At 45.6% G+C, this 23,167-nt stretch overlaps 1 protein-coding gene across 2 annotated transcripts in view; it reads left to right on the top strand.

Moving 5' to 3' along the window:
- The first annotated feature begins 657 nt into the window (after window positions 1-657).
- tbc1d22b (TBC1 domain family, member 22B) overlaps window positions 658-23,167 on the top strand; it is a 46,241-nt gene continuing 23,731 nt past the window's right edge. Inside the window, exons 1-7 of one of the 2 annotated variants that reach the window (XM_036533490.1) lie at window positions 658-914; window positions 7,586-7,642; window positions 8,214-8,572; window positions 11,082-11,249; window positions 14,716-14,786; window positions 20,442-20,570; window positions 23,014-23,079. In XM_036533490.1, coding sequence (XP_036389383.1) covers window positions 859-914; window positions 7,586-7,642; window positions 8,214-8,572; window positions 11,082-11,249; window positions 14,716-14,786; window positions 20,442-20,570; window positions 23,014-23,079 — 906 coding nt within the window. In that variant the 5' untranslated portion in view covers window positions 658-858. The remainder of the gene's footprint in view (window positions 915-7,585; window positions 7,643-8,213; window positions 8,573-11,081; window positions 11,250-14,715; window positions 14,787-20,441; window positions 20,571-23,013; window positions 23,080-23,167) is intronic. The other variant, XM_036533491.1, reaches the window with a different exon arrangement.

Genomic DNA, 23,167 nt, shown 5'->3' with positions numbered 1-23,167 from the left:
CTTACATAGTTACATATGCACATTGCTCATTTGTCAAAACGCTGTTATACATTTAAAGTCAAAACTTCTCTTTTTCTGTTCTTTTGTTTGTTTGGTTTTTTTTTTTTTTTCTCAAGTCAATATTTTTATTGGTGCATGTTTGAAAACAACTTCCTCCACCCTAAATGCAGGTACAATGACGCACAGTGACACAATGTCGTCCCGGGGCACTGCTGCGCGGCATTGTTATATTCACCTTGCCCTTGCGCCACACCCATCGGCCGCTGTGAGAGAACATTTTCTACTCATTTGCCTAGCTGTTTTCTGGGCTGTTTTTATGTCTCCGTCAAATAGAATAACCAATCAGCTAATCAATTGGGAAATCGATCATCATGGTATATCCCTGTGTCCCGCTTGTGTGTGCGCTTGTAACAGCTTATTACTGCTCGTGACTGGGATATTCTTTCTTTTTAAAGACAGGGGATACTCCTCTGTAACACGTCACGTTACACCTGCCAAAACGGATGCGACACCTGTGGATGCCGTGTGACGTCAATCAAACGAAAAGCTCCTCCCCGTATGCGGTAACCGCCGTTCCTATTGGCCGTCCCCTCTGCACCTGTCAAGCGCGTCCTCCAATTACAGGGCGACGTCGCGATACTCCAAGATGGCGGCTTCCAGTGCTGTGTTTTGCGCGGTCCATTAATCGCAACAAAATAAAAAATATTGACATCAGTTACAAATGCACGCGCGGCTTGGCGCCGCAAACGCGATCGGCCGTTTGTTCTCGATTGTTTTTCGGTGTTTCCCGATGGTGAGCTCCTGTGGGAGATCGGACGCGGTGTCGGAGTGAGAGGGAATCCGGGCACTTCTCCGAGCATGGCCACCGATAATAAAATTCAGTTTTGGAGGAGAAACGCCAAGGTTCCTGGAAGGTATGTCTTTCGTGCCCGCTGCCCTTGCTCTTTGATGTGCGAGTGGCGCTATCTGCGATGCACACGGGGTTTGCAGGCCTTTGCAGAACAGATGCCTGTTGTCATTAAAAGCGGATGGCACTGTTAGCTAATGGTACAATACCGTCAGCTGGGTGGCTATTTTGTAACAGATCAATGAAGCGCGCTTTTAACTTTTCTCTTATTTTTATTTTTAGGGATATCCGCAACAGCTTTGCTTCAGTAGGGACTATAAAATATAGCACATATATTTGGCATACTAGACTTTAAAATATATAAGATAGCCTTGGGCTGTACTTTGTCTCCTACTCCAGCTGTGCATGGCTAAGTGGTTACCATATGTCATTGTATCACATCGTATCTCCAAACATTTCTTCACTCTAATAAATGTATTGGTCATTTAAACGGGTGCACGCAATACCTCCATGTATACTAGACGGAATGTATCTACCACATTGACAGTGCTATTGATATATTAGTATGCTACTTTGTTCAAAAGTTGTTCCCTGTGGAAGCGCATAAAATCGGGGCTTGGGTTACAGTTTGGAGAGGAGAAACGGAAGGGGCAGTGGCTGGGATTTTATAAAGAGGAACAGTAATGGATATTGTGACAGTGTTCCTGAAACTGCTGTGCATTTGCAGGTTTTTTCATTGCGGTTGATGTTTTGGCACAAGTACAGTTTCCAGGCTGAAGTCCTGTCCTCTGTGTGCATAGAATAATAGTTCAGTCGGACAATAGGCCAGCCCTGCTCTATATCCCGCTGATGTTCAACCAAACTTAACGACATTAGATGGAATGGAATAACAAGTCTTTCTCATAGAAAGATATTTCAGTCCAACGGTAACACAGCAGGGATAGAATTTTTTATTTAATTGTTATTGTTTTATTGCTGCACCTGTACTTTTGCTCTTACTAACTTTACAGTGTTATTTTTAAGACAGCTCTAAGAAACTGTTGCATTTAATGTAAAATATCACTATGTGTAGCTCTGCAAGCCACCGTTGTCACCTACCAAATGTTTAGTTTTAACTTAACAAAACTGTTGACCGTTCAGACTCGTTTTATTTAATGGGATCTTGACAACTTTTAGCACTGACGTCGCTTTCAGTCTTCGGTGTGTGAAATATTAGCTTTGTGTATTTAGTTAATAATGAATTTATCCATTTATTTATTTTTATCCTCATCACAAATGCCCATGGGTATGAGTAACTGATAGAAAGTGCAAGAGATGTTATTGAACAGTGGCACGCAATGTTATCAAACTGTATCATATTGTGTCAGTCAGCTAGTACAGCTTTCAAACAGATCGGTGCAATGTCTGCTTATGTTTGATGAAATAGACCACATAACTAACCTGGACTTTGATTGGTTATATACCATTATGAATGGTTGTATGAGTGGTATGAGTTAAATGTAAATATATGTGTATATATATATATATATATATATGATTTGTATTAATTTGATATTAGTGAGAAAGAGTGTTTTCTTGATGTTGTTGTTACAAAGTAGTTTATAAGTAGTTTGCAACAGTTTATAATTAAGATTATCCAGAACAGGAGCCAGAATTTATAAGTCTCATTGTCAAAGGGCCACAGTAGAAAAAAGTTCATTTCAGATGTTTAATTATTATATTTACAACTTTCACAGGATTGTACTATCCATACATATGTTCATTTATATGTGGCACATTCTGTATGGTTCTCAGCATAAGGCAGAGGTGATGAAATAGCTATTTTCCCAAAGATACACTGCAGGGCTCCTGGTTTGATCTTTTTGTGGAGACTTGGGAGGTAACCTGAGTGCTCCTTGCTCAAGAGCAACCCCATGTCTGCCTTTCATAGAAAAGAGTCAAAGAAAACAGTCCAAATCTGGAGGAGGAAAGGAGGATGGTATCAATAATTGATAAGTCTCATAGCAGGCAGTGTGAGGGAGTAGGGGAGATGAGTCCAGGATATGGGTTACTTTATTTATGATATTTTTCCAAAAGTTCTGAAAGGGGAGACATTCTCTGGCAGCATGAAAATAACATCAGGAAAAAAGGTGTATGCAGTGATACTACTACTACTACTACTACTACTACTATTAAGAAGAAAAAGAAGAAAACTTTTATACAGCACTTCTCATATGCATTCATAGTGCTTTCCACATAATAGAAATATGAATACATACACATAAAATAAATATGAACAATATGAACATGAAAAATCTAAAAAAATGCAAAAAGTTTGTTTGGCAATGTGTGTTCTGTTCTCTTTTCACAAGGAGAATTGAAGTGGATTATTGTCAATTGTGAAGTCAGGGCTGAAAGGGGGGAGGCTACATGCTTGCGGTTTGAGTTTCCACATGGAGTGTGCAAACCAGGCTTCAAGAATTGCTGATATGGCTGAGTAGTTCAAGCAGTGAAGTTTGTTTGTGGTAATACCTAAGTAGGGTAGGTCAGTGTAGTAGATACCTGTGCTTTTAAACAGTTCCATGTTGTTACATGAGGAAGAGTGTTAGGTATCAATTCCTTCACATATGCAGTGTTGTGTTGCAAGGAAATATGCTAATTTGTGAAATTGGAGCAGATTATTTGGTTGCCTGGAGGGCTCTTAGTCTAATTCTGTGGGGTTACCCCCCATTCTGAGTTTATTACTTTGTCCATGATTGTACACCAGTTAATGCTGGGAAATCATCAGCAGAAAAGTATATTTTTTGCAGTATATCCATTTTAATTGTGTCTGTTTGTCCTATTATGAAGGTTTATTCCTTCTTTTTTGGCAGATATAGTTTTAATAAGGCAGAGAAGCTTATCTTAGAGAAGGATTATAAAGGTAGTTTGTATTGGCAAATATCCGATCCTACATTTTGTAAACCAGATTTGGACCTTTTGAATGGAGTTACTTGGCTTCTGGCAGCCTGTCTGAAATCACTCAGAGCCAGAACCTCAGATTTGGACCGGTTCGCTGAATAACAGTGAAGCTGTTTGTGAGGTTTGTGAGGGCAGGAACAACATTATTTGTCATCATAGCAGGAATCTCATTCACAACGGAACTGTGGATGAACTATATTAAAAGTTTATGGACTGAACAAAATTATTTTTATGGGAGAGGCAAACGAGTAGAAATGGTGGATACTGACCAATTTTTTAAATAACCGATTAGGAAGAGAACATCTATATAGAGACTGCAAACAGTATGACACCCTGGCTCCTTCCTCGTATAAACCCTTGCATTGTCTTCAGTGCGCCTGTGTGATGTCCTTGTGATATGAGGATGACCTCGTGTGGTTAACTCCATACATCATCTGACATATTCGTGGATATTGAGGAATGCATGTGCAGAGCAATGTCATGTTTTAGGTACGCTTTGTGTGTTTTCTTACATTGTTTCTGTATGAAGGACAGAATCCAATTATCCTTCATTATCTTCATGTTTGTTGTGACTTGATGCGGCGTCTAAGAGACACCGTGGAGCCTTACTCTGGATAATGCAGAAGACACTTAGAAAGCTCCAAAGCATGCCAAAACGCCACTTACAGAAGCATTGACGAGTACATGCTAAAATTAAAAGCAAAGAAGAAGAAAAACTTCCGATTAATGTTAACATTACGTAGTACACCGAGCAAATATATAAATTATGTAAGGTATATGAGATGTTAATATGTAAGCTGGTACACAGTCCCAGCTGTGATGTCCCGTATGCAGCAGTATACTTGGCATTTAATTCATGCACCTTTTACATCAGTATTCCTCACTGGATCCACGTTGTTGCAAAAAACTATTATCATGATGACAGAGGATCACACATTTTCCACTACTATACGAAATGACACCACTTGCAGATTACATTCCATTCCATTCCATTCTCTTAGCAGACACTGTTATCCAGAGCGACTTCCAGCACAATAGAACATAAGCGAAACCATCAGAGTTAAACGAGCAAAAGTGTTAGACCAGGCTAACAACACTCCCAGACTGGTGAGTGTGAACATGAATTAGATTAACTATGTGTGATGACATTTTCTTCAATACAGTCAAAATTCAGATGAAGCATGTGGCAGGAGCAGTGAAGACAGGACACTGTTTACTTGGTGAGAGGCCCTGTGTGTGGATCCCCCCAGCAGGTGTTCAAGGCATGGGTGTCAGGTGTACTGTCTCGTCCCTCCCTGCCCTCCAGGGTCTCTCCATGTCACCGAGCGAGAGGGTAGGCCGGTGAGAGAGAGCTGGGTGGATTTCACCCTCTTTGAGGACGTGGCAGAGTCACGTAGCAGCGTAACCAGTGAGATTTCTCCCTGTCCCTTTATGGTCAAATGGGGAGGGGTGTGGCCTTGCAGGAGAGGGTGTGGTCTCCAGGGAGCGTCTGCGGTTTCCCGTCTCTCTGAGTCATCCGGATTAAGAAGATACGGGAGACAAAACGATGGGCATAAAGCTTCACCACAATGAGCACTTGATGAGATTGTTGGGCATTTGCTAGTACACAGCCATAAGCTTCATTGGTTTACTTTACATTCATTGCATAACAGTTGCTTAGCAGACCAGGTTCGTGCTGGAATATTCCTAGAAAGAAAAGAAATAAAACAGGTTTATGCCTGTTTGGATTCAGCTTCTTGTTGAAACTATGCATTTGGGCAAATATTTATATGTATGTGGACAAATTCAAAGCCAAAATAGATATTTAGGTGACAGAATGACCCTGCAAAGCTGTCCTTGAGCTGCCCAAAACATACGTACATATTGATATTATAATGTTCGTCATTCATACTGTAATTAATTTTCTTTACTTCGTGATAGATCAAATCCCTCTCACTTCAGTCTTGCTCATCATTGTGACTGCAGCTTCACGTTTGATCGGGAGTGTCCGAGCAGCGAGTGTAGATATTGCGGTGTCGAGCGAGTGTACCCGGCCGGCATCTGTCAGACAGGATGCTCAGCGGGTGCTGGAAGCTGAAAGGTTGCAATGCCAGGCTCCTCACAGATCGCACAGACACTTAAAGTGGTACCGACATGGCCGTGCGCCGTGTCTGAAACCGGCAGGGAGAGTCACCGCAGGCTGCGTTCAGACATGGTTTAATTTCCCTTGGATACGCAATTTTGAAATACAAACAAGTGTTTGTGTTGAGTAATGAAGTTAAGTCTGTATTAGTGTCGGGTTCTGTGATGAAAGCATGTTGTTAGGATGAGTAGATTTTTCTTCATTTTATTCCCAGATTATCAAAATGGATTAAAACGGAAAAGCGGTTTATCACACAAACCACTACATTACTACTCTGAACTTTAACTATTATTATTGTTATGGTTGATATTTGGACGTTTCCTATGTCCAATACCTAGTTATCACATCACATCAACTGCAGAGTGGAATCTGTACTTATTGCAGATCATAATAAGGCACTATTAGCACTAAGAGTGTGATACAAGGCAATGATGCAGTTATGGCTCATCGTTCTGCAGCAGGTGAACACAGTGGTGTTATGTTGCTATTATTGCTGTTAAGAGTAACTGTGACTCACTCAGTGGCGGTGAAAAAAATGACTCTTGTATTCCTGCACTAGCACTTTTTCCAGCTTGATGCTCATTTACGGTGTCGCCGGCTGCTCTGTGTTTTTGCTGCTTTAGCGTGCCTTGTGATGGCCTCGTTAATCTCTCTGGATAAAGGTGACTGCTTAGCGTGGAAATAATAGCTGTTATTGTCTGTGCATTTGGTAGTCCTGGCATTGTGCCACCCTTGGAAACATTTAGAGTTCGGCCTGTTCCTCAGTGCGGACCCTGGCAGATGACGTCGAGACCAAATTGTAGCAGTGACACAACACAGCAGAGAAATAAAGTTTTGGAAGTCACTCTTGAGGCCTTACCTTTTCAGTTTTTGTACCTAACGTTTAGAGCTTGGGAATTGACTTGACTTGGGAAACACCTAATACATAAATGGTGTGCCACAGAACGGACTTTATTGATACATAAATCTGTACTTATGCCTTTAATGCCAAATCGCCCCTGCAGAGTGTTGCACTGTGGAAGTGCGGCTGTGGTCAGAGGTGAAGCAATGCCTCAGGCAGTGAATCCCGGACAGCTAAAGTCTGTGACCCGCCCAGTAGTATTTCACTATCAGAACTGTGGAGCACATGTGGTACCTTGCACACAGTGCCTGCGTGTTCATGAATTGTTATCAGTTGTTAATTTAAATGGGAAAAAAAAGAACTCAGTACAGAGGTTGTTATTATCCGGTTAACTGAAAAAGTTAATATTTTATTACCTCACTATTTTTGTAACATGTGAATTTTAATGTGATTTTCAAAACCCTATTCATTACTGATTTTAGACTGGTGCTATTTTTATGAAGAACTGGATGTTCTGAAGGAACTAATGAGAACATTAAAAAAAATCCAGAGCCTGGATTTAAGGAATGCGAAATTATGTGAAAGTAGTGTATTCTGTTGAAATTATCTTTACTCATCAACAGCTTTGCGTTACGGTAAAGTGTGGTATGCATTTTGATGAATTTGATGGGTGCAGTCGGAGTGCAGTGTTCACTGTTATTTTTTTTGAAGGCATCTTTCCCACGCTTCGATCCCCCTCGCGCCCCAGCAGTGGGCCCCAGCCCTCAGGTTAGACACCCCCCCACGTACCCCCCACCCCCACTGTAGAGTACAGCCTGCTCTCTCTCCTCTGCAGTCTGCAGCCAGTGTACGGAGCCCAGCACCCCCCACTCGACCCCCGAATCCACCGCACGTAAGTGCTGCCTGCCAGGGGTGCGCACGGAGCCATGGCTCCCTCCCCCCCACAATCCCCCCCCCTCCACTTCTGTGTCTGTGTGGCTTTTCTTTAATTATCATTTCTTCATGGACTGTGTCACTGATTGCCTGAAAAAGCCACTGATGTTGTTCACTTGTCCCCCCCCCCCCCCGCATGTGTGTGCACATGATTCAGCCATTTTCTTCTTTTTTTTTTTTTTTATAAATTCGCTTTCATTTCTATCAGTGCTTTTGAAGTTGTTATTCTTTTTTGTGCCTTTTTGTATCTTTTTCTCACTCCTAAAGGATGCCAACAAAGGTTTCATTTTGTGCCTTTTTTTCCCTCCGAATGATTACTGTTATTATCTGCTCACAATTCGGAATACTTTTCAGTTCCTCCCCAGAGCTCCTGCCTGTTGTCACGTTGCCATTTTTTTCCCCCCAAACAGTCTTGTTGTCGTGATTGTATGGTCTTCAGCTGAGAGCATGACAGTAGACTTTGTAGCTGTAATGGGTGATATTTTATCTTTCTGCCTTTCCCTCCCTCACTCTGTCTCTTCTTTCCACAGGTTTCTTAAAGACGCCCCGAAACCGAACACCCTGGCGATAAAGTCCAAAAAGGCATCCAGTTTCCACGAGTTCGCCCGCAGCACCAACGACGCCTGGGACATCGGCGATGACGAGGACGATGACTTTTTGGGCGCCGCCCGCCTCTCGTCCCTCCCCCCACCGCTGCCTTCGACGCCCCAGCCTCCGGTTCCTCCTCAGTCATCCTCGAATAACCTCAATGTTACAGAGGCCCCGCAGACAGACAGCCGGGCACCACAGAAACCTGAGTGCGGGCGGGACCAGGCGAAGACGGACAGCAGGCCAACCAATGGGAGGGTGGTTAAGTCCTGCAGCGAGGCCCAGCTCAGCACCGCTGCAGGTGAGAGGGGTGAGAGAGAGGGGTGAGAGAGAGGTTCAACTGTTCAACACTAAGTCCGTTAATGTGAAATACAGTACACAGTTCCCATTGTAACCCGGCTTAGAAAGCTTAACTGCTTCCAAAGTTTGAATTGACCCCACGGGGAGTATCAGATAAGGGCCTGCAGACACGCTCTTTTCTTGTGTAGCCAACATTATCACATCAGGGAGACTGAGGCGAGTCCTTTTCTTCTGCCTGCCTGTTGTGTGGACGTTTCCCCCGGCAGGCAGTGCCAGCACCTCCCTCTCTGCCAGCAGCTGTGAGGAATCAGCATTGTGGAAAAGAAGATTTCTGTGGTGTCAGTAGATGTTTGCATGACATTATTTATTTGCTTTTGCGGACGCCCCATTTCCAGAGGAAACCGACTTAGATTAAATTTTTACGAATCCAATTGCACGGCTGGGTGTTTGCTGGAGCAAGCACTGTGCTCAGGGGTACAAGAGGAGCACCTCTTCCTGGCACACCTCAGGTTACAAACTCACTCCACGCACCGTGGCAACACGCTACTGCCTTCGCTGAGAAGAAAGGACAGCGACAAAAGACACCACCACATACCCAGAGTCACTGCTGGGTAGTTTAGTAGCCACAGCCCAGAAGCCTCCTCTCCAAATGTGAGCAGCAGGGGTACACCACAGTAAGGCCTGCCTCTGCAGTGCTGGTTCTCAGGCTGCTGCACAGCAGCCAGATGGTGCTTTTCCCAGAGTGCTCCAGGGACGCCCCTGGTCCCAGCTGGATTCCACACACCACTGCAGCCAGGTCTCTCGTATCTCTCTCCATTTGCTTCCAAACCTGTTTCCTGTGCCCCGGTTGTCCACTTGGCACACCCATGCCGGCCTGCTACACAGGAGGAGGGGGGTACGTTGGCCGGAGGAGAGGAGGATGAGCGCAGAAATGTGGCACTTTGCAGGGCGCGCCACGCGCCAGCACTTTGCTTTTTTAGAAACAACAGCGCTCTCGAGATGAGAATGCTGAAAAATGCCTGAGATTAAGGCAGCAGTGTAGCATAGTGGTGAAGGGCAAGGTGTGTAACCAAAAGGTTGCTGTTTCGATTACTGCTGTACCCTTGGGCAAGGTACTTAATTCGCAATTGACTCAGTAAATATCCAGCTGTATAAATGGATAACATGTAAAAATGTAACTTATATAAGTTGCTGTGGATAAGAGCATCCGCTAAATAATATTGTAATGTAATGTAATCATTGATGGATCTAGGAGCACAAATTGAAAGGAAATGCAGTTAAGGATAGGAGTTTTTTGTCTTTTGTCTTTTAACATGATATCACAGAAAAGTGTCAGAAATGTTACTACATGGGGGAATTAAAATCTCAGACTTAAGTCCGATGAGTCAGCCTCAGCTGTATGCTGTATCCAAAGTTAGTTTGTGCTTGCCAGCATTCTGGGATGAAATGCATTAGAGCTCAGAGCATCCAGTAATGTTGACATCCAGTCAGTTACTCATTTTCGTCTTGTGTAACCTCATTGAGTAATCCCGTTGCTCTGACATAAGGTATTTATGAGAAGGGAAGTGGCTTTGTGGAGCTGGGAGGATTGCCTTCACCAGCGTGACTGTAGCCTCGCTGCGGTCTTTCACAGATGCTCGTTAGCATTCCCACCTGCAATCCACATACACACACGCGGCTATCCTGCTAATCAGCTCCCTCACACTTGAATTGGCAGTGTGTGGGCGAGCGTTCGGAAAGGCTGATCAATCACGGCTCGCTGGCTTGGGATTGGCCTATCCTTTCTCAGGAACCACCTCTGCGCATTACAGGGTTTTATCTAACGCGACCAAACTTGGTTGAGGGGAAAATAATCCAATTGTGTTGCTGTAGTGTGTGAGGCCTGGAAGTCAGCCCGGAAATCCCTCTTAAAGTGCCGTCTTGGAGATTTATTCTCTGCAGCCTCCCGTGCTCAGCCTATCTTTGAAAATCAAAACCCTGCTCAAGCAAATGAATAGATACTGAATTTGCATACCTGTATGTGCATTATACTAACTTCCTCACAGATGCTTGCCAAGATAAATTGGTAGTGCAGTTGTTCACAAAGACTACTGAATAGATGCCCTGTCAGCCAGCTCTGCAAATTGTAAACTAATCGGAGAGCTATTTAACTGTGGCTTTTTAGATGGAAAAATGTGTGCATAAAAATGAAGATAAGCCAACTGTTTTTGCACATGTATCCTTCCAAATGTATTGTCTTGGGCAAATGATTGCTAATTGCAAAGAGATCAGCACAGGCAAGAAAATTAATTATATCAATGAATCATGTTGTTTTTGCAGAGTTCCTAGGATACAAATGCAAAGGAAATAGATCTTTTTGACTGACAAGTATTTGAATTCAAATCCGAGTGAGCTCGCGGTTGAGTGTGGGAACGATCACATAAAACACCGCGCCCGAGTGACCGAGGTTCAGGTGGAGTACCTGTGTGTGTGTCAGAAGGCTGACTCGCCTGTGTTGCTGTCCATTCCAGTGCGTTCGCCCTTGCAGAAGCAGCAGTCCCTCCCAGTGCGTCCCATCATCCCTCTGGTCGCCCGCATCTCCGACCAGAACGCCTCGGGGGCCCCACCCATGACCGTGCGGGAGAAGAGCCGACTGGACAAGTTCCGCCAGTTGCTGGCCAGCCCCAACACAGACCTGGGTGAGATACCGCCCTCTGTCGCCTCCGGTTTCCTTCCAAGTTTCAGTGTTCAACTCAAGCATGTGTCCCTCTGTATTTCAGCTGAAGCTCTTATTACTGCAATTGATTCAAGTTGCAGTTTCTCTCTGTATTGCAGGTATCAGGCAGCACTAATAATCGTCTGTGACTTTGTCTGTTTGTTAACAGGGTCTGTTTGTTTGCAGGGTCTGTTTGTCATGATCTCAACATAGTAAAAGCATCATTTGCATGCTTCACTGCCACACCTGTGGTGTTTAATATGATGTGAAGGCCACTATTTGCTGTTATACCAGCTCTCTACCCTGGAGGGGTAATTTGCAGATTCCCTCAGTTTTAGCTGAAGGGTTTTCTCAAGAGTATGGAGCTAATCTTAGGCCTTAAGTACACTCCCTGTGGTTTTTCCACACTGGCTTTGGGTTTATGTACTGCTGTGAGTCAAAATAAGACCACCTAAGGAGAGCATGTTTTAAAAACCCTGGGGATTTTATGCAAATTCAATGTCATGTAAACATTTCCCATTGCTCATCTCTTTCATGTCTTTCAGCCATTTTCATTTTATGTTTAAAGCTCCGCTGACAAGGACAGACATGTACTTGCTGACGTGCGCAGACAAACAGCGACACTTTGTTTTTTCGTCAACCTGTCATAATCTCTCAGCCTCTCCCTCTCTTGGGCAGTTGCATGTAGCTTGTTTAAATGAGCAGTAGATGGCGCTAGTATTCCATGACACAATTTCAGGCCTACTTCTGAGTCATCTGGGCCGCATGCCATTGCAAAGCGCTGCTCAGTTTTTTAACACCACAGGTACGCACACCGCCTTCGTGTTGTTTTCAGCATTCTCGGTGTGCCGCCATATGGCAGTCATAGGCCACGGACCAAAACTAAAAAAAAGCGTAAAGGAAACGGTGTGAAATTCTATAAGCGCCTCAAAGCTGTCGTTACCCTCTGACAGGGACACCTGAGGTCGGGGAGGGCGGGCAGAAAAGAGTATTATTAAATCCACCTTTCAGCAATAAGGCAGCTTAATCTCCAGGATTCTTTCCAATCGTTAGTGCTAAAGCTACCTGTTTTATTATTCTAAAAATACTGTTCAGGCTTGACAGTGTTTATAGAGGTTGTAAATATTTTGTTGTTACACCTGAGGATATGTAAGGATACTCTTGGGGAAAATGCATATTCTTTGATGCGTCTAAAAAATAAAAATAAAAAGTTTGAATTGCATAAGCAGCTCTGCTAGTTCTGTTATTTAATCGATACATTGATCACAACTCTAGGTGTAGAAAGCTCACATAAAAAAATAGATTATTGCAGATAAAATGTCAAAAATCAATTGAAATGTACTTGCTATAATGCAGTGATTGATGCAGAGCCTTGCTAAGCAGTAGACAGAGTTCATGAAACTAGCAGAAAACCAGTGGGGTGGAACCTGGAGGATGACTCCCACGACTCCGGGAAAAGCCTGAGGTGAAGCACCCCCCAAAACCAGGGGAAGAGAACAGAAGCAGTGGAATAGAAACTAAATAAAACTAAATGAATTATGAAAATAAATAAGTAAAACACACTTTAAGCTCAGAAGCCATGGCTGTCAGATATCGTAAGATACGGTAAGCTAAAGGTGTGATGGTGGTTGTCTTATAGGCAGGCTGCATAAATTATAACCAGTTGCAACCACTTGTTTTAACATATTCCTGCATGTGACTGGTGGTCAACAGGCTGGCATGCACTAGCATGCGTCATAGTGGCCAGGTCGAGACACCTCTCTGTGGTCTTCATGAAGCAGCCGAACCTGAGGGAGCTCAGTCTCATGCACCTGACTGCCCACATGCACATGGTGCTGGAATCCTGATTTTGTCACGCAGATCATTATGACTTCAGTTTACATAAAATGGGTTACGGCCTCAGAAATGAACCGGGGGGAGTTATTGGCATGGATTAATACCGGAAATATGACCACGGAGGGTACCCTATCACTTCTAAACACCAGGACATTCGAAGCTGGAAAGGAGTTAAAGATCAAGCGCTGCTATTTTGTTTGTGTGAGGATGCTTGGTTTTATCCACAGTGTAAATGAAGGGGTTGGCTGGGTGGGGCTTATCTCCCGTTTCTCTTTGAAAGGGATGAAGAATGGCTTTGAAACAGCTTTGAAGCTGAGGTTTTCACCCAGAGAGTCAGTTACCATGCCACTCCACTCTCTCCCCTCTTAGCGTTTCAGCAGGGGAATCATCAGAAACTGGGCTCTTTCTGCTACTTTCCATCCATAATGAGCTTTAAAATTCACACGGCTGTTTTGATCTTTTATCCAGCTTTGTGATTAAAGTCAGAACGAAAACTGACATTTTTTCACTGCAGTCATGCTTTAGTAATTGGACAAGGTTTATGCGTACCTTGCTAGCTATAACCAGCTCAATTGACATGGGGATTTTGGTAAGTTAGCAACAAAATAGTGTGCTCTGTGAACCAAATGGCTCATTAATATTAATGGTGTGCTGCAAGGCAGAAGCCATGATTTATTCAGGGAAGATCCACCAATTTTTTATTCCCAGTTTAAATTTCAGCCAATTAAGCTCTACGTTGTTGATTTATGGATCTTTCTCATTGGCTCAAAGATGCACCAAAGGAATGCTTAGTGAGAAGAGTATTGTATGTGTCACATGTTCGTTGATTGGCACAGATAAACTGTTTTTGAAACTTGTCCAGTTATGGAGGAGGTCAGTTTTGGAAATGGGAAGGTTATATTGCATGGCAGTGAAATAAATGTCTGTTACGGTTTGATGAATACCTGGAAGAATAGTGAGAATGACACAAGTTCCCCTTGAAAGACGGCAGTCTAGGCAGCTGTGCGTTGCAAAGTGTACCCCGATTTCCTCATCAGTACCTACTAGTGACCCCGTGACTTGACATTAAAGATCCTCATAACGTAGTGGCCTTGACTGTATTCCAGAGGAAAGGTATCAAACACAGTACCTCCATTTGCTCTTCAGGTATCCTTCCCCCTGGATCTAATACAGTGTGCAGTTTATCACCGTTTATCAGTTACCGTTTATCAGTTATGATCTGTGTGTGCCTGTGATTTTCACTCTGCTTCCTGTGTGTTTTTCCGTTTTTATCCCTGTTTGCATTGTGTAATGTCTGTGTTCTGTCTTTATTAACTGCGTGCTGTAATCTCCCGTGTCCTGTGTGTATTTTGTCTAGCGCATTGTCTGTGTCTGCAGCCTGTGCTGATTGACTGTGTTCTTTCTTGTGTCCTGCGTGTATTTTGTATAGCGCATTGTCTGTGTCTGCAGCCTGTGCTGATTGACTGTGTTCTGTCCTGTGTCCTGCGTGTATTTTGTATAGCTCATTGTCTTGTGCTTCCACTCCCCTGTGCGTGCTGTGTGTTGTTCTCTGTGCATTACGGGCTCTGTGTCTGCAGCCTGTTCTGATTGACTGTGTTCCCTGTGCTCTGCAGAGGAGCTGAGAAAGCACAGCTGGTCCGGGATTCCCCGGGAGGTTCGCCCCATCACCTGGAGACTCCTATCGGTGAGCCCCCTGACCCCCTGACCTCCTGACCCCCTGACCCCTGACCCCTGACCCCTCACCCCTCACCCCTCACCCCTCACCCCGGTAGTGCAAATGGAGCTTTTGAGAGGAAGTGATTGCTCAGTGCCTTGCAAAAAAGGGCAGCTCTCATCTCTGCCCAGCGAAATGGCAAGCGAAGCAGCACAGTTTTTCAAAAAAAAAAAACTCCAAAGACGTCGCCAAGTGAGTCATGGTGTTTGCAATGCCTAAATTACCCAAGGAATTGACGGCGCAGCCGGCGGCTATCTAATTGTCAGCAAATTCTTGCTCTTTGCTGTGTACGTTCATCAGCTCCTTGGACACCCTGCTGGCCGCTCTCTCCATCCCTCCCTATAAACTTGTGCCCGAGATTGTTTGTTTTACTTTTGCCTTCAATGGAGAATATTAAATGGGCCTTGGCAAGATATGGCTCTGTTTAAAAAGTCTGTCTCTCTGGATATTCACACAGAGCCAACAAACATCCTGAAGGTAGCTTTGCGCTCTTAATTAAGATTTACATTCTGCATCCCCCCCTCCCAAATTTTTGCGCCGGGGTAATTACCCTCTCCTTGCAAAGGAGCCAGCGACATTTACTCTGCTGCGGCTCAGATTTATTTCTCCCAATTACGGCCTGAGACGCAGAAAACGCTGCTCTTGACAGGCTGTCTGTCTAGTAGCCATCTCTTTCTCTCTTTCTCTCCTTCTCTCTTAGTGTCTCTCTCTCACACAGACACACATTTACCTTTTTCTGTCTTTCTTCCCCATCTCTTCTGTACTCTTTCTCTCCCTCACCCTCCCTCTCGCCCCCCCCACACACACACATTTGCTTTTTCCCCTTTCTCCTTATATCTCTCCTGCACCCCCTCTCTCTTTCTCTCCCTCTCCCTCTCTGTGTCTCTCTCACATATTTACCCCCCCCTCCACCCTTGTGCCCACTCTCCTTCTCTGTCTCTCCCTCTCTCACACACACATTTTCCTTCTTCTTTCTTTCCCCCCTGTGTGTGTGTGTGTGTGTGTGTGTGTGTGTGTGTGTGTGTGTGTGTGTGTCTGTGTGTGTCTGTGTCTGTGTGTGTGTGTGTGTGTCTGTGTGTGTGTCTGTGTGTGTCTGTGTCTGTGTGTGTGTGTGTGTGTGTGTGTGTCTGTGTCTGTGTGTCTGTGTCTGTGTCTGTGTCTGTGTGTGTGTCTGTGTCTGTGTCTGTGTGTGTCTGTGTCTGTGTCTGTGTCTGTGTGTGTCTGTGTCTGTGTCTGTGTCTGTGTCTGTGTCTGTGTCTGTGTCTGTGTCTGTGTCTGTGTGCGTGTGTCTGTGTGCGTGTGTCTGTGTGTGTGTGTCTGTGTCTGTGTCTGTGTCTGTGTCTGTGTCTGTGTCTGTGTGTGTGTGTGTGTGTGTGTGTGTGTGTGTGTGTGTGTGTGTGTGTGCGTGTGTGTGCGGGTTGTGTGGAGTGTATCACAGCAGCAACCCCCCGGTGCCGGTCTGACCCAGCGCATGCACACAGTAGCCCTGAGCAGCACAGCGCTAACCTGCCAGGAGCAGCCGCCACATTGATCTCATGCCGTTTTGGCCACCTCTCTCTTTCCCGTTCCACTCTGGCAATGTGTGTCTCCTGCATCAGAGGTGGATGGAGCCCTGTGGAAGCTCTACAGCTGCCTGTTTTTCCCTACCGAATATTGGTGATCCCAGCCCCCCTGCAAAAATGCCTCACCCCCCCTCCCCTAACTGTAATATGTTCATATTCCTCCCAATAAAGCTGGTGACTATTAATATCCCCCCAGGGCTGTGAAGTTGGCACAGGGGAGTGTGATATATTTACACATCCATATAGAGGGGCCATCCTGGCTCTGTGGCGGTGTTTGAGTAATTAATGTTTCCTTAAATGGCGGAATTAAGTGTTAATTAAGAACCTGAAGTGATGCAGTTTCAGTAAACACGTGAATGTGTGGACAGATTGGGAAATGCACGTGGGCAGGGTGTCCGGGTGGGGGCGGGCAGTTTGTGGCTTGCACATGGATGGAGACACACACACACGGGCACACACACGCGTGCTCCACGCTCACACGCGTGCACACACCGTAGGCGTCGCCCCCCCAGCACGCGCAACTTCCGAGCCGCACGGCAGCCCTGTTTATTTATTTATTTGCTCACGTTCGCTCTTTTCTTTTCCCGCTAATTGAGTACCCAGGCCCGGAGCCAAGTCTGTCTTCAATGCGGATCTGAATATTTATCGGTGTGACTCCGGCCTTCTGTTCGTCTCGGAGGAGGGTGGGGAGCCGGTCTCCTCCGCACCGACTCCCTCCTCAGCTTATTCATGTCTTTTATTCATGTGTTCACTCGGGCAGCCGGGCTCTCCCCTGCTTTTGATTAAAGCGATGGTGCACCTCTCGCCTCTCTCCCTTCCATAATTGTGGCGAGTCTGCCTTCAGGCCGGCTCACAGCAACTTTCTGGCCTTGTGCTGGTCAGCAGACAAGTATATTATCCGGCCCGCGTGAGCTGGCCGCAGTGCATTAGCGGTGCACCGAGGCACAGCCCATCTGTCTTACAGAACGGAGATGCGGATCTGTGGGTCATAGCAGGCTGTCAGACTTACAGGGAGCGGTAGTGAGGAAGAAATCAGGGATTCAGTTTTTGCCCCACACGACCCCACATGACTCCACACGTCCCCACACAACCTGATATGTGGGAACTGCTCATTCAGAAGACGGGGGCGACTGTTAGCAGAACGCTACGGGTATATTTTATTCAACACTGCAGTCATTTTCATCATTGCTCCCCTTTTGCTATAGTGTCCCGGCAAATCGAGGAACGTCACTGCAAATTCGGCTGCACCATGCCCCCACACTCTGCGGTGTCACTTATAAACAAGGCGGCAAGGAGGGGTGGGGGGGGGGCAGTGTGTTTTACACTCATCTATGTTTCATCAGCTTGTTACAGATAGGATACAAACAAGCACCTGGAGTAGGACTGCTTATGGACCTCACTACCACCTGCTGAAGCAGGTCAGGGTCTCTCAGCACTGCAGGTGTGGTGCTCTGTTTCAGGAGAGCTGGTACCAACCCAAGCGTGTTCTGTGTGTGTGTGTCTGTGTGTCTGTGTGTCTGTGTGTCTGTGTGTGTGTGTGTGTGTGTGTGTGTGTGTATGTGTGTGTGTTTGTGTATGTGTGTGTATGTATGTGTGCTTGTTTATGTATGTGTGTGTATGTATGTATGTCTGTGTGTGTGCACGCACGCGCGTGTTTGTGTGTGTGTTTGTGTGTGTGTGTGTGTGTGTGTGTGTGTGTGTGTGTGTGTGTGTGCGTGCACATGCAGCATACTCACATGTGCATTTAGCCTAATCTACAGAAAGCTGAAGACAGATTCTATTTCATGGCAACTGATTTGATTTAGAGCTTGCAGGCCCTGACAAACTGTATAGGTGAATGATTTAGGTATTCAGTAGGCAACATAGCATCTCACAGAGTAGTAGTTTTTTGGAAATGTTTAGTAATTTTCTGTGTATACATTTGCTGCCATTACTTGAATTATTTATTGCATTGAATTATTGATAATAGAGTTTTATTTGAAGAGTCCGTAACACCAATGTCATTACATAGAAATTATCCCAAAATAATTCAACATGCAGTATAATACTGTCAATTTACCTAATGCAAAGAACAGCTAAAATTTTCAAAAATAACACTGCATATGCTTACAGAAAAATGTATTCAGTGTCCCCCTAATTTGTTTTTTAATACAAAAGAGCTTTTCAGGTCGGTAATAAATTTCAGAATGTGTGGATGCTTAAATCCTATGTCGTACTCATTTCTCCTTGGTATTTGAATTCCTTTTCATCGCAGGTAGGACAGGTAGGCTTTCCTGCAGCGTGTATCTTTTATTCAGCAGTCTTCACTCACCTCATTTTCAGCTGTCCTTCAGTCAGACCCATAGCATCTTCGTGTGTTCATGAGCTGATCCAGTGCACCATATGCCCTTGATAAAGACTATTACATTTCCTCAAGCACAGGGACACTGATTGATTGCTTTGCTCTGAACATCCAGACCAGCGAAAGCACCAATAGCATTAACATTTGATGTGCAGTGTTACCCATCAAATACATCTTGATTTGTTCTTACATCTCTTGCATGTTTTATTTGTCTTGTGTGTGTGTGTTCTCTTTCTTCCTGGGCCATGATTGGTCAGAACAAATGAGAGCCAGAGTCCCCTCTCAGTGGAACATTTGTTACGGGTACAAGAAGGCCCCTGGGGGGGGGGGTTCATGCTTTTAACGTAATTGAGCACAACAAGAGGGGACTATTATCAAAACGGCATGGGCAGTGTAGCTTTTTGGAATTTCTGTTAATGATCCACATATCCTTCATGCCCTGTGACAACACCATGTACATTGGAGTTGAATTTGAGGACATTTGAATTTGAGTTTGGACTTGATGGGGTGATAAAGGGAGGAGAAGATGAAGGGAGCTGAGAGACCTGAGGAGAAAAGAATAGATTGAGGGAGAGAGGAGAGAGGGATCCAAATGAAAGGAAAAATGATCATCTGAAGGGTAAAAGGGAGGAAGATGGAGAGAGCGGCACACTGAAAGAGGACAGAATCGTCCTGTCACAGAGGGACGGGGTGACAGAGCCTCGTCCACGCTGTGCGTGTGTTTGTATTTACACTTACACACGCAAACCTTTTACTCTTTAATTCGTTACTATTTCTCATCATGTGCCAAGACAACAGATCAAAAAAGAAATAGATTGAAAAAATGGAAATGCGAGTGATGCTTTTCCTTATCTGTGCACTCCAGTGGAACTGGCAGGCAGAGCCAAGTGGTCCCCCTCAGCATATATATGCATACATATCCATCTGTAAGGAGGCAGGGGCACCCCTTGAACTCTCATCTGCAGAGAGAGGGAGATTAAAGTGTGTGTGGCTGCATGTGTGGGCGCGCGTGTGTGGGCGCGCGTGTGTGTGTGTGTGTGTGTGTGGCCCGGGAGTCTTTTGTAATGCTGTTGTCAGTACCTTTGAAAGGGATTACTCTGCAGTGAGAGCTTCGTTTCGTGAGTGGCAGTGACCCTCTGACTCTGATGCCATAATGAATCGCGGTGATAAGGAAGGCGTGGGCCGCGCATCGACTCTGCAGGGGAAGTGAGCGTCTGCTGAGATGTGAGGGGCGTAGCAGGCACTGTAGTCAGACAGTACCCACTTCGTCCTGTAGAGGGCCACAGTGAGCCAGAAACAGACCCAGCTGGCACTAGATGCAAGGCAGGATGGGATGCCAGTCCACATATACACACACGTTCAGGTATCTGTTAAGGGATGTCATTTTGTCGGTGTCATAATAACTGGTTTTCCCTTTCTCTGTCCCTTGACCCTGTGTCTCTGCTTTTTCTCTTTTTTCTCTTTCCCTTTCCCTGTATCTCCCTCCATCTCTTTTCTACCTCTCTTTCCCTGTCCCCTTCTTGTTCTTTCTGTCCCTCTCATTTGTTTTCTCTCTTGTTCTTTACCGCTCCCTCTCTTTCTCTCTTTCTCTTCCTATCCCTGTGTTCATCCCTCTGTTCCTCCCTCTTTTTCGCTCCCTATCCCTCTGCCCAACCCTTTCTCCCTTCCTATTTCTGACTCTGTCCCTCTGTTCATCCCTCCATCCCTCTCTCTCTCTCACAGGGTTACCTCCCTGCCAACATGGAGAGGAGGGAGCTGGTTCTGAAGAGGAAGAGGGAGGAGTATTTTGGCTTCATCGAGCAGTATTACCACTCCAGGACAGACGAGCACCACAGAGACACATACAGACAGGTGAGTCCAGCCCCATGTATGCATTGAGCATGCTCTGCAGAGACTTACACAGCCTCAGCGGGGGCTAGTTCTGTAACCAGGGCCACATGCTCAGAGACAGGTGGAGACCGTACCTGCCTCCTGGGATAACTCCTGCTCACCTACAAAGACAGCTGCGCTTCTCATAAAACACATATGTGTGATTCCCCACTGACTGATGTTACATGTAAGAGTACTTTTAAATGGTCACAGTTGCGAATGGAAACATGCCTGTTATATTTGTCTGTATTCAAATAATTCAGCTGGCCCCTGTGAAGCACATTGCTAATGCAGACACATGCACACCATCCACCTCTCACCTCACTTCTGTTCACTTCCTGCCTCTGAGCTGCGTTGTCTCACCCCCCCCCCCCCCCCAAGCCTGGCTGCCTACCTACCTACCTCTCTCTCTCTCTCTCTCTCTTGCTCTCTCTCTCCCCCTCTCTCTCTCTCTCCTCTGGCTCTGAGTCACTGGCCCGGCAGCTCATTTGAAGTTTTTGTGTTGGTGAGTTCAGCCTGCCGGACCCCCGCTGTTCTGCCGTCGCCCTGCAGGTGACCCGGAGCGTGTTCCCCCTGGGCAGAGCGCTCTGTAGTTTGTGCTGATTGGATAACCACACTGCCGCCAGAGAAATCCTCAGTGCCGCTGAGAGAGGAGGGTCATTTTACTGCGGTGATAGGCTCCGCCCCCCCCGAGCCTCACCCTGTCATTGTGACACAATCGGTGCACATCCACCAATCGCAGTGCTTCCTTCCAGCCCAGTGTGCTAGGTGCTTCAGGCTCACAGTGGTGTCAAAGAGCATATGCTAACATCCAGGACCAGTGTGACCTAATGCACTTATGCAGAGTTGCTTATAACAGGATTAAGGGAAGCCGGCAGGCTTAACATGGGAACCGTCATATAGTATGCAACAAAACAGTATGAATTTTTCCACATATGCATTTATAAGGAACTGAGAGTTGTCTCTGTTGCAGCTGTCCCAGGGAAATTGTATTTTGTCGAGATTATGACATAAAGTTGTGTTTTTTTTCCTACATTAAGGCGTTAAGTTGTGCTTTATGGAGTGTGAAAGACATGCAGAGAGGGGGTTTGCGTACTGCTGTGAGGGAAAGCGAGCGTCACTGGGTGTCTCACGCCGTGTTCCTCACGTCCGAAAAATTCTCCCCATTTAATTATTCATCTTATTTTGCTGGAATAGCCTTCCCAAAAAGTCTTAAATATTTAGAGGCCGAGAAGAGTTTTGAACTTGTGTATAAATATTCCAGGAGTGCTTTTGAAGGTGAAACAGGGAGCGAGGAGGCAGGAACTCGAGGCTGATAGTAGCGGAAGGTGCTTCTGGAGCCCGGGCAGAGGAGCCACGGCTCTGTTTTAAACATGAAGGCTTTGCCTTTCCCTCCGTGTGCAGCTCTTCAAAGACGCACAGACCAGACGACGAGCACAGGACGGCTGAGCAGAGACTGTACCTCCGGTAACTGCAGGAGACTGTAATTGCAAATAAATAAACAGAAACTGCATTAGTGGAAACATTGAGCAGTTCCAGATAAGTCAAAAAGAAAAAAAGGAAAAAAAACATATACACACACACACACACACACACACGCACACATATATATATGAAACAGCATCTCATTAATGATCTAGGGCAAAATCGATAGCCTTACAGGCTGTAAAACTCAAGTTAATAGTGCAGGACTCATGTTCAATATCTATTGCATTTACCTTTTTCCCTGTTTCTCCCCCTGCCTCCCCTGTGCTCTCTCTCCCTCTCTCCATCTCTCTCTCTGTATGTGTAGAGTAAATCGGGTCATAGCCATCATGTGTATTTATGTGACCACTGGGTCCCATCAGCCTGGCCCCCCTCTGTCTGGAGCAGGACTCTAATGCCCCTTTAAGCCCCCACTTCCTGGAAGCGTGTGGAGGGGGCCACCCGGCCCAGACGCCCTCAGGGGTACCCCTCCCGCCCTGTCAGGCGAGCGTGGCTCCACACTCCCATCAAGATAGGGACTGCGCCCTCAGATAGGGGGGATCCAGAATAGAAGGGTTTAATTGGGCTTTATTGAAGAGATGGCTGTGTTCTGTGGTGCCAGCGAAAGGGGGATGAGGGTAAGAACAATTTGTTCAGCGTCTTCACAATGCCTCCCACCGCCTGTACTACAATGCAGCATCCTTAGGGGTCACATGCTTTAAAACCCGCAGTGAAAAACGGTTTGCACAGTGTTCCATTAAAGGGTCCATAATCGGTTCTGCCTTTTATCTGCTGGATTTCATATATTCAGCCTTTTTTTTCCCCCATCGCTTGTCTTTTGTGCCTGTAGGCCCTCGGAGTCGCCCTAGATTTTATTCATTTATGCATCTGGGTAATTTCATGCAATGAGGTGAGACAATGGAATGGTAACGTATTTGCATCCTTCTGTTCCTGCTCCCAGATTCACATCGACATTCCCAGGACCAACCCCCTGATCCCCCTCTTCCAGCAGCCGCTGGTGCAGGAGGTGAGTGTCTGACCATCTCTATGTTGTCTGTGCCGTGCCATGCCCCACCACACTGTACCACACTGTGTCAGACCACACCACACTCTAC

This window comes from Megalops cyprinoides, chromosome 7 (assembly GCF_013368585.1).
Source record: "Megalops cyprinoides isolate fMegCyp1 chromosome 7, fMegCyp1.pri, whole genome shotgun sequence".
NCBI classification, from domain to species: Eukaryota; Metazoa; Chordata; class Actinopteri; order Elopiformes; family Megalopidae; genus Megalops; species Megalops cyprinoides.
The sequence above is the reverse complement of the archived record's forward strand: the minus strand, read 5'-3'. Positions and strand labels throughout refer to the sequence as shown.